The 11,755-nt window shown below is 41.1% G+C and overlaps 1 protein-coding gene and 1 long non-coding RNA gene across 2 annotated transcripts in view; one reads left to right on the top strand and one right to left on the bottom strand.

Moving 5' to 3' along the window:
• LOC120716265 overlaps positions 1–10,664 on the bottom strand; it is a 10,820-nt gene extending 156 nt beyond the window's left edge. The window contains exons 1-2 of the long non-coding RNA XR_005691857.1: positions 10,512–10,664; positions 8,471–8,475 (exon numbers count right to left, since the gene is read on the bottom strand). This is a non-coding gene — a long non-coding RNA (uncharacterized LOC120716265). The remainder of the gene's footprint in view (positions 1–8,470; positions 8,476–10,511) is intronic.
• On the top strand, positions 765–8,948 carry LOC120716264. Its single transcript, XM_040003726.1, has 8 exons — positions 765–1,516; positions 1,784–1,946; positions 3,686–3,878; positions 4,637–4,733; positions 4,822–4,883; positions 5,017–5,119; positions 6,854–6,918; positions 7,974–8,948. Exons 1-8 carry the CDS (start codon positions 1,414–1,416, stop codon positions 8,118–8,120), a joined length of 933 nt encoding a protein of 310 aa, XP_039859660.1. The 5' UTR covers positions 765–1,413; the 3' UTR covers positions 8,121–8,948.
• Positions 10,665–11,755: the final 1,091 nt, after the last annotated feature.

Genomic DNA, 11,755 nt, shown 5'->3' with positions numbered 1-11,755 from the left:
CCCGCCCCGCGTGTTGCTGTGACCTCCCTGAACATTCCGCGTGCTCCGGCCGGTCCGCCGTCCTCACCTCGTCGTGGTCCGGTCCCCGCGGTGCGCTCTCCGCCGTATGCTTTCCACCGTACCTCGTCGTCGTTCCCTCACCTGCCGCCTCACCACGGCTGTGCCTACTCTGAAGCACTGTGTCTGTCAGAACGCCCGTCTTTAAAAAGTTTTATAATTACCTTCTTACCTTTTCTCCAAAGCGTGTCAAAACTCTGCCAAAATTGATGGATGAATAAGAAGCGCCCAATCAGTCGGTCTAAATGGGTAATGTTAAAATGCGCATGCGCAGCTTCCAATTTCGGCCTGTGTGTTAATGTCCCGCGCTTGTGTGTGCGGCATGCAGGGACAACTCCAACCGACAGGGGGCAGTGGGCGACACAAATATACAACATATGTCAAGTTTTTGGTTTACAAAGACTTTTGAGAAAACACTTTTAGGTATTAAAACCTGCCCAGAAAACCATTTTAAAAGGTCGATTTTATGAGGACAGCAAAATGTCCTCCTGTAACAGAGGGTCTATACACACACACACACGCCCTGCTCGGGAGCAGGTTTACTTTATGTAAACAGGATTAGATCGCGGCCACGCAGGTATGTCCGCTTCATTTATACGAAAGCAACAGCGATTTTCCACCATGTTTCACCGATTCCCGGACTGTCCCAAGCACCGGGATGGTTATTTTTACCCTGGCCTAATCTCATCACTTGTTTCAAGGTAAGAAATTACACAACTGTGTGATGTTTCACTGAGTTTGAAAGAAGGCCTTTTTCACGACAAGATCACTTGTTTAATGTAAAATGGCTGCTACTGCTATTAGATGATCTTTGCCCAAATACCAAGGAAACATTGGAAGGCAAATACAAATAAACTCTTAGATTTATGAAATTAAATTGAGACAGTATTGATGTCACTCTGCACACATTTGTTTATAAAATATTGTAAAAAAAACAAACAAAAAACATTTGTTTTGCTCTTATAGTTGTGTTGATGAAGCACATGATTCCTGAGAGATCTAAAGCTTAGTTTGACAGACAGGTTTAGGCTAAGTCAGAGTTAGGCTTTAGTTAAATTAGGACATTTAAGTATCTTTAATATCTGCAAGTGCATGCTTTCTGTTAAAACAACTCAGACATCAGCCTTGACTTAATCAACACACAGTCAAGTTAATCTGCACAAATACAGCCTCGCCCCCATCCATTTATCTGTTAATCAGAATCCCTCCAGCACTCATCACCAAACTAAAATAACCTTAAACTAATAATACGCTAACATGGGGGGTGCTTCTCATTCAGCTTTACTAATGCCCTTGTAAGCATAAAGGCTTGAAGTTTTGATGTTTACATTTTTATCTTGATTTCCTCAGGAAATCATGTCACGGAGAACCACTCCCCTTCAGGATGCCATTAATCACATCCTTGCAAGAAGAGACAAGAATTCAATGTTAGAAATCAAATTTATTAATTCAGTTAAAGGTGAGTGACTTTGACACACTGCAGGCTAGACTGAGGGGTTACGCATCACAGTGGTGACCTGTACAAACATCAATATAAATTAAAATTAAAGGTATTTTAATAATTTAGTTATTAGCGAGCCTGGCTATTTAGGTTTTCTGCACTTGGCCATGTTTTCTTTATTATATATGTAGAATTGAAAAAAGCACAACATTGCATACTTGCAATTTACAGATATACATATTTAATGAATTGATATTTGCAGTGCTGCCACGCCTGTGTCTTCAGGTCGTGGCATCTTCACTTTAGCCAATTTCAAACAAGGAGACTTCGTGGTCGAGTATAGAGGGGAGCTTATTGATGCAACTGAAGCTGAACACAGACGTAACCTGTACCCCAGCGCATGTTCAGTCTTCATGTTTGAATTCATATGGAAGCAGAAGACTTTGTGGTAAATTCAAAATGACTGAATGTTTACATTTCTATTGCAAGGTCAGGATTTCTGAAGCAAACATCTCATATTGCTCTTTAACGAGTCCTTACCTCTGGTACCCGGCCCCGTCAGTCCCCAGAATCTATAGAAGGGGGAGTGACGGACCCGTGGAAAAGCAGGATCTCATTCTTACTGAGGCTCCGTCATTTCCCGGTGACCCTGTGGTCCCCGGGAACTCGCAGTACTGGGGACTGACGGGACTCCCACATATGCTGAGGGCCCGTTAGTCCCCGTATTCAGCCTGTGTGTGCCTTCTCTAATACACACTCACGGGCGTAATGTACGGGGTTAGAGGGGTAATAATATAAGCCTACATTTTACAGCTAAGACAGTGTGCTCACGCTGCTGTGAAGATTTAAAATATAGAGATAGAGAAAATAATAAGAGAAAATTCAAATGGCCAGGGCTGAATGAGCGGCCCTGTGTCTGTGCGCATTTGGCACATGTGGACACGGAGACTCGTGCACTGTTATACTGTGTCCAAAACTACTGTATAATATGTACAATGCCAAAATAGTACATGTCAAGTGTTCTCTGTCTGTGAGGTAGGTAGATGGATGGCTTGATGGATAGGTGAAAAACCTTTCAACACAAAAAAGAACATTTCATTAATCATTCAGATAAATTAAATGCATTATACAGAAGACAAATGAAATAACAAAAATATACACTTCAGTAAAGCCTCTTTTGTCTAAACTATCATTTATCCTAGTTTTAGTTTTACATTCATTAGTTTTTAAATCAGAGGTGAGTAATTTCAAACAACAAAGATGAAATAAACTGGTCTACCTTGCACTTTTTACACTTTCTGTAACAATTACTTTTAAAGTATACATTTTAGAGTTTACAAATATTTTAATAAAGACTTTAACCAAGGATTTTCTTTCACAAAGAATTATTTTCCTTAAATTAAACCAAACATATTTACACTAGTTTTAAGATTTAACCAAGGATTTGGGGTAATTACTTTTAGTATTAATTAACACAAGTGTGGGAAACACTATCTACATAAACAGTTTATTCAAACTTAAACATTTATTTTAATATCAATATAATTTTTTAAACTTAAATGCAGTAACTATTTCCCAAAGCATAAATACATTTCCACAATTGAGCTTCCATAGTTCCCAAACATAAGCAGCAAATATGAGTCCGAGCTTACCGATAGCCTGTCTAACTCAAAGTCTTCCTCACAGTGGACCGTGGATTGTGCTTGGTTTGCTGTCCTCTCAGTATGTCACACTCAGGTCAAATGACTGCTGCATGCATTTTAAGGTCTACTAGGCACGCCCGCCCTTGATTGCTCTAATTCAACTCACCTGGCGGAGCAGTGCGCACCAGGCTGCGCTTAGCTGTAGATTGCACAAGGTCTAATCAGCGGCCACGCGCAAGCAGCAGCACAGAGCAGGTAGTGGGCAAGAGGAGGAAGAGAAGAGTAACAGCCACACCTACTAGGTCAGCGCGACAGGACAACAAAACCACGTTTAAGCTCTAAGCACAAGTAGAAGCGCAAACACTTATCTCAGTCAGAAAGCAACGCGTCCTTGACTGATGGACCCTCTTTAACTTATCAACTATGCATTTAACAACTAAACTTGTATTGGATGTTGTGTTTGTGTTGGTGCTTAAAAATTATAGTATAGTTCATAGGCGTGTCACTATAAATGTTTGTTTAATGTATGTTTCCAAATTTGCAGTATTGATGGAGCACTTGAAGATGGGTCATTTGGGCGACTAGTAAACGATGAACACAGGACACCAAATTGCAGAATGAAGTTGATTGAAGCAGAAGGGAAGCCACATCTCTGCCTTTTTGCACTGAAGGAAATTGCGGCAGGAAGTGAAATTACTTATGACTATGGTGGGAAAGAATGGCCCTGGCGGAAAAAGGTGGCTCATTTAAAAAAAATCTTCCCCCTATGAATTGTTGTTTAAAACCTACATATCTAGATGTCACAATTAGGGCTGCAACTAACGATTATTTCAATAATCGATTAGTTGTCGATTAATCGATTAGTTGTTTCAGCCCTAGTCACAATATTTAAATGTCCTCTTGGTGGTATTCAATCTAAATCTTGAATTTGTATGACTTTCCCAAGTGATGATTGCAAGCTTATCTGTTTTGTGTCCCCTTAACAAGTGTGTTTTACTGAGTGGCCACACACTGGAGGTGAAACAGTGAAAGCATCAGTTTGAGCTCAGATGTCATTATGAGGCTGATGGCCAGTGTCCTTGAAAACCTTGGGTTTTTCTGTGTCAGACATATACATGCACCTTTTACTCACAGTCACTTTAGCTTCTTAGTATTGTCTTACTTTGGCTTCACTTAACTAGGTAAGGGTTAATCACTCTGTTTCCTTGCAGTTAGGGTGAGAGTTAGAACTGTATTTAACTGAAGGTGACACAGAAAATGCTTAACTATGTGTGTGTGTGTCTGACACAGACAAACTCAAGGTATGTGAGAACACTGTCCTGACATCTGAGCTCAAACTGAGTCTTTCACTGTTTCATCTCCAGTGTTTGGCATACTCAGAAAAACACACGGGTTGAGGGGACACTGGTTAGAAAAGACCACTTGTAGTGGATTAAATACATTTCCACTGTAGCTGCCAGATGTTTACAATATTTGTTCTACTTTTCATACCCAGCTAAAGATCGCAAGCATCCCTTCTGGTCAACAGTGTGTTGCAGAGCCTATTGCTCATGACGTGGAGCACCATGTGATCTCTACAGACTCATTCACAGGTGAGTCCCTGCTTGAGTAAGCACTACATGTTAAACCCTGGGGTCTTGCAAAGCACTATGCCTCCATGTCTTGTGTTCTCTTCTACAGACAGAGAATTAAGAGCAGAGTGTCAGTCATCTAGACCTACAGCAGACAACTCTGAGCATGAGGTTAGCATGGATTCATCTGTTTACTAAAGATTGTATCAATGTGTAGTTTGGTAAATAGTGTGGTTTGTAAAGATCATAAAATATTTGGGTAACAATGTTTTATGTTTCATTTCATGTTTTTAATTTTTTCCAGTGTACAATTCATAGGCTGGTATTTGAATCGGTGAAACTTGACAAATGCGGGATATGCCATTCACCTTTGACAGCTATCAGATGGCACGGTCTAAGATGCAAGCGTAAGTGTATTATTTATCTTGTGTTAATTAATGCATTTTTTCACTATACCATAAGTTACCATGAGTCAGGTCTACATTTTCATATGTAAAGAATAAAAAAAATCACTTCAAAGTTTTATCAATTCAAACCATTGCAATGATACACAGTGTAATGGCAGATACTATCACATATCATGCATTTGAGTTTGTCTGCTTAGTGTGGCAGAGAACAGAGAGCATACTGTAATAATGTATATTGCCCTCTTACTCTTTGTTGATTAGACTGTTGAACTTTACAACTTTAAATCTTTGTTTCACTCTTTCAACATCAAGGTCATATAAGCTAAATAAGCATCTCACCGCGCGCAAGGCATGCCGGTCCGGGTCAAGGGTCACGACTACCCAGCGTGCATCGTAAACAGTAAACACTGCCGCGTGTGATAGCGATATTGAATATTTTGAGCGTCCTAAAATCAATGTTTTAAAAGGATTTGGTACGAAACGGGGATACAGTGCTGCTGGGAAGAGAAAGAAAGAATTCGTGGCCCTCGCTTGGGCGTTTTCACTACAAAAAGCCCCTATAGTTTTAACAAAACAGCAGGAGCGGGAGGCTATGCTACCTTGGATATAAGTCTCTGCTCGAGATCGAGACTGACAGTTGTCAGATGACAATTCCAGATCCCTTAGAGCTGAGAGAAGGTTGGTACAATGAATCGACAGCTGCAAATAAACTTTCACTTTCAAAGCCTCATATCCGGAGCCATCAGCCTCTGTGGTGCCCGGAGACGCTCGTGCGGGGTTTGGCCACTGACGTCTGGCAACCCTGGCACAGCACTTCCCCGTAGGCCTATATCCATGGATGTATTAAAAGAACCAAGCCTATATCTGACGGAGAAGTATAATTCAGCCTTAACATCGTGGGTAGTGGTGTACTCTGACCCGGGCGCGCCGTGCATGCATGCGTACTGACAATGCTGATTTAGCTTATTTGTGATGTTACAATGCAAAAACCACAGTTCCTGATTTGATCTGTTATATAAAGATAAAGCAAAATGCACAAATGTTTAATTATATTTAAGAGAGTATCAACATGTATGAAGTAAACTGCACCCCACCTCCGAAGTGGCCCGAGCGAGCCCCAATAAGCGGCCGCCAAGGAGTGAGCCGGTGTGTACCCGGACGCCCACCCCCAGACACAAAGAACCACCAACGCACCGATGTCTGAGGGGGTCCGCCACTGGCAGGGGAAGTGGTGGTGGGGGGAGATAGGCCTCCAAACCTTGGAGGGCCTAAGATGTCCCCAGAGAGGTGGCGTCTGATACCCAACCTGACATATAGACACAGACATACAGGCACACACAGACACAAACATCCATTCCCCCCCTCATGCTCTCATATACACTTACTCCACACTCAACCAACGTGGAGACAGACATAAAGAGACGCTGTACACACGATCACACTCCCCAAGCGTACTCTACGAACCGGGTCTAGGTGCCCCCGCCCCTGGAGGGGGGAACTGCACCCAGACCCAGGTGGTGTTTCCCTTTTCCCTGCAGTGGGGAGAGGCAGACCGCCCCGACTCCGCAGCAGCAGGGAGGTCCCACACACTTGGTTTTAAATTCACTTTATGCTTGTTTATATTTAGTGGTCTTAGTGAATATAATTTGTGATGTGTGGGATCACTACTTTTTAAATTATAACTTAATGAATCATCGGTTGTTGTCTAATGCTGTGGTTTCTTTGTTTTTGTAGAATGCCGTTGTGTGTGGCATAAGATCTGCCTCCAGACATCTTCAGAAGACTGGGATATGTCCGACGTAAGTGTACAGTGAAATTCAACCTGGAAAGACTCAGATACGGAGAAAGAATTAGACATGCTTTATTGAACATTAAATATTTGGCGGTCAGACCCCGGCGGGAAAACTGTTGATAAAAGCATTGCTGATTGAAGGAGGTCTTCCCCCGGGGTCTGGACACTGGTGGTGGTATGGAGGCAGGTGGCAAGCATGGGGGTGCAGGGGTGGTGGAGGGATGCGAAAACGCTGAGAGGCCGAGCTATGGGTGAAAGAGCTTAAATGTCCGGATGCCGAATGGAGGCGTAGGTGCAAGGGAGCTCCGGATTGGCTGCGCCGGAGTGAGCAGCTGAAGGGAGTTGAGATGATGATGATGATGATGGAGACGGTGTGTAGGTGTTTCTCCCAGGTTGAATATACGCAGGCTTCATTATAATATAGTTAAACTTGACGTAGATGCAGTTCGTGAAGATTGCCACATGTTGCTTGCTCTTCCTTTTTCTTTCATCACAAAATTATAAGGATAATCAGTTTTGTAAGTGTTGTCTCAGAGAATTGAAAGCAGAGAGATTTTGGACTGAATAGAGTGTAGAAGTTATGTGAGAGAGGCCAGAAATAAATAAACACATTGTAAAAATATTACTTAGATTTCATTATAATCATTTGTATGAAATTGCTTTGTTTTTTTTACAATCTAGTCTCAAAGGTTTTACAAATTTTGATCTGTGGGGGTCATTGTGGGAGGGGCTCTGGGACCAGGTTAGGGCTGGTGTCTTAGTGTTTTTGTTTTGTGTTTGTTTTTTTTGTTAATGTCATTGTTCAAAAAATATAAATTGGATATTAGAAATGGGACAAATATCAAAAAAGTACTGAATCGATTGATCAAGCAGAATCAAAATACTTGCACAAAATACATATCTGCTGCACATTTTCTTCTTTAAATCAGGAGGTATTTCTTAGTACTTTTAAGACATCTAGAGACTTTGGTTTACGTCCCGAGCTCTGTGACGTGAACAATTTAGCATTTATCCTTCCCATGTTTATTTCTGTTATTTAATCTATGCTGTATTTACGAACAGGGTGATGTCTCATCTGGTGAAGAATACATCCCAAATTCTGCATCAGATTCAGAAAGCTCAGGAACAGAGTTGTCTATTGAGTTACCTGGACCATCAAAAAACTCCCATGCTGCTAGCATGCCTGATTTTATGCGTTACTTTTGCTGAAAAAGAACAGACCATGGATGTTAAGAACAACTTTGAGCACATTTTGAATGATCTTGAAACTACTGATGATCTTCATCCCGACCAAGAACCAGACAGCTCGGAGTCATGCCAGCAGAAAACAAAAGATGCATGTAGCGAAAAGAGTACTGTGGATATGAGCCCAAATGAATCTCCAACCAAGTCAACAAAATTAATCAAAAGCACAGTCAATTTTTGTTTTGTGTGTGGAAAACCTCAAACAAAATTTGCACGTCATCTGGAGACGCATGAAAATGAAAATGCTGAAGCCGCCCAGGTGCTTCAGTTACCCAAATCATCAAAGGACAGAAAAGTTCATCTTGAAAGGTTACGAAACCTTGGTAACCTTGGTAACTTCAAGCACAACTCTGCTGTTAAAACCACAGGATCAGGTTGTCTTAAAGTGAAAAGGATCTCAAAAAAGAGCAGCAGCAGCGCTGAGACATACGAGTACTGCATATACTGTAAGGGTATGATATCCAGAAAAGAAGTTTCTCGGCATATGAAAAGATTAAGACCAGAGAATAATGCTGAAGAGAAGCTGAAAGATAGTCTTTGGTATAGCTCATCATCCACTCTGTCCAGCTTTAACTGTAGTCGTAAAAAACCTGAAGATTTCTATAGCAGGAAGTGAAAAACAGAAAGGTTTCGTCTTTAATAGTTTATTGATGAAACTATTACTGAACTTTGTGTAGTTTGAATGTTCATAAGGAGGAAACTATAAATGTCTGCTTGTGCTTGTTTGTGGTGAGCAGCAGATCAAACAGTTCAATTTCAATTCATTTTATTTATACAGCACCAAATCACAACAACAGTCGCCTCAAGGCGCTTTATATTGTAAGGTAGACCCACAATAATGCATTAAGAATGATAGATTATAAATGTAATTTATAATGATCATAAGGAGCAAAACACACATTCAGCCTGTGAGACTCATTGAGACTCTGAGCCGTGACTCTGTGCTACATGCTCACATTTCTGCATCGCTGCTATTCAAACACACTTTGTATCAACTTTTATCTAAGATTCAATTATTATTCACAAGCTGCTCATTTTACATTTTCCTGACACTCGTGTATTTAAACCTGCTGCCGTCTCCTGTGGACTGTACCATTACACTTGCTGTCCTGCTTTGACATAATGGTATGACCCAGTCTGTCTTTGCATGTGATTGGCTGCATGGTCCCACCCCTGTCTGCATGGAGACCAGCAGGGCTGAAGATTCAGCTCCACATTAATCATTAATAATAACTGACATATGAACGTGTATCAGGGCCTGACGTGGGCCGCTGGCCGTATGTTGGACACCCCTGCTTTAGCTGCTAAGTCACGGCTGAACGAGCACAAACGGCTCAGACTTGTTCCTCACTGCTTTCTGTGGAAAAAGACAGAAAACAAACCCACTCATGATCTTCAGAGTGTCCATTTGATTCTGTGTCACAGTGTGACTGTGGGGATGAAGGAGCTCTCAGGGCCTCCACAGCCTCCTGCAGGGGGTGGAGGTGCTGTCCATCATGGGGACAACTAAAGCTTTAGAAGTGACTACATGGTTGTTTTTACAATATGTGACAGCTGCTTCCTTTAAGAAGTCAGTGAGTGTTTGTTCTACCAGGTGAAAGTCGTATCATACAGCTGCAGCTGCTGTGTGTGTGTCAGGTTTAGGCTTCAGTTTGCAGAATAAGTGGTAAGAAAAAGCATCAGCTTAATTAGAAGTCCTCCCTAAAACATGAAAACACGTGTGTTTGTGTGAAAAGCCAGCGGCTAAGTGTTTAATGTAGCGGTGCATCCATGAAAACAGTGATGTGCCACAGTCACAGGGTCATGTTCTCTATCTCATGTGGAGACATGTTTGTTACATGGAGCTGCTTCTGTTCCTCGTGTCCTCTGTTTGATCATGGACACACACATGTAGAGAACATGACTCTGTGACTGTGGCAGATCACTGATCTAACAGACGCTACATTTACCCACAATTCTCTGTACACACTGTTAAGTTTATCCAGATATAAACACTTTTATTTCAGTAGTTTTTACATAAACAGTGCAACACAGTAACAGACAAACGGTCCTTTTTTATTTGTTTAAAAGAAACAGCTGTTTTTAAATTCGGCTGTAGAATATTTAAACTGACAAAGGTTTAAAATGAATTACACACATAAATACAAGTGAGAATTAAACACACCTTATACGCTGACAACAAACACTCTTTGGTTTTAGTTTAATATGCAAGCTGACAAGAAAAAAATCCCACTGTTTTTATCCTGTTTTTTCCCTTCACCTTCCCTTTTCTGCTACAATTCAAGATCATGTTTTTCACACAGAATAAAAACCAAGTCTGAGGTTGTGAAACTGTTTCTGCATAGTTGAGAAAACACCGACTGGAGGTCATCCGTAACTCAGACTGTTTTTACTGAATATGAAGTGACGAGAGATGTCTCCAAAGCTTCAGGTTACAACCTCCATAAACTGCACTGGTGTCAGTAGCATTACAAGCTAGTTAACTGTAGTGAAATTATACTTAAACATATTATCGTATTAGCAGAAACTGATAAAACAGATAAAATAGCTATCATAGCCAATGACTAATAAATAAGACCTTTTTTTTCAGTAGAATCAGAGTTGTTGTGATATTTTGATACCATGGTAGCATTTACAGGATATTGTTTTATAGTGATATCATACATGAAACTGTTACTCAATAAGGCCCATTTACTAGTTGTTTTTCTCTTTCTCTGTGACCCAAGAATTAATGTGTAAGACTCACAGGCTGGTACCCCAAGGTCGAAAACACCACAGAGACGAGACCACTTCCTTACTCCCATCCTCCCTTTTTCTTTATCTCTTAGAAAAGGCTCGTTAAAGGCCAGGTGGTTTGTTTCAGAATTCACTAATGAAAGAACTCTGTATTCTATGTCTAGGAGTGTATTTTGCTGGGATGATCATAATTTATAGCTGAACTGATAAACTACACAAAGGATACTTCTTTGCTCAGTAGGCAGGAAGACATTTCCTTATTTGGTCTGTACCGGTTTGAACTGGGAAAACTGACACACGAACCTTTTTTCTCTCTATATAAACTGTTGTGTATCAAATAAACCTTTGAGTCGATTGGGAAGGCAACCTAAAGCAGTCTCTGTTTTCTTGTTCTCCCAAGCTGCTCCCGAGCTCGTACTAACACGCTGAATGGCATACCTGAGTGTTACTTTGAATAATTAGGAATCTTAGAAGGAAAGGACAGAACTCTGCTTATCGCTCGTGCCTTGGAGGGAAAACCGGGATGGACATTTTTTTCCTTCAAGAGTCATCCACCAACTTTGCAAACCAAACTAATATATGTACAATGCATAATACAGAATAGCTGATATGTGGACACACTGTGCAGTTTATACCTGATCATACCTGATACGTATTTAACTTTCACAATATTTAAGTGAGAAGAAGTGTGAATCTCAAATGTGACAACATCTCTCTGCACAGTAAGTTCATTATTGTGAGTCAGCACAGAGGTGGATCCTGGAGTCACCAGCGCCACTCTAAACCCAGCATATGCAGGTTCAGTGAAGGTGGTGTTGAAGGTGTGCAGGTGGATCCTTTTGTCAGAGGAGACGCTGTAGAAG

This window comes from Simochromis diagramma, unplaced genomic scaffold (genome assembly GCF_900408965.1).
Source record: "Simochromis diagramma unplaced genomic scaffold, fSimDia1.1 OVJJ01000466.1, whole genome shotgun sequence".
NCBI classification, from domain to species: Eukaryota; Metazoa; Chordata; class Actinopteri; order Cichliformes; family Cichlidae; genus Simochromis; species Simochromis diagramma.
This window is presented reverse-complemented; position numbering and strand designations above follow the sequence as displayed.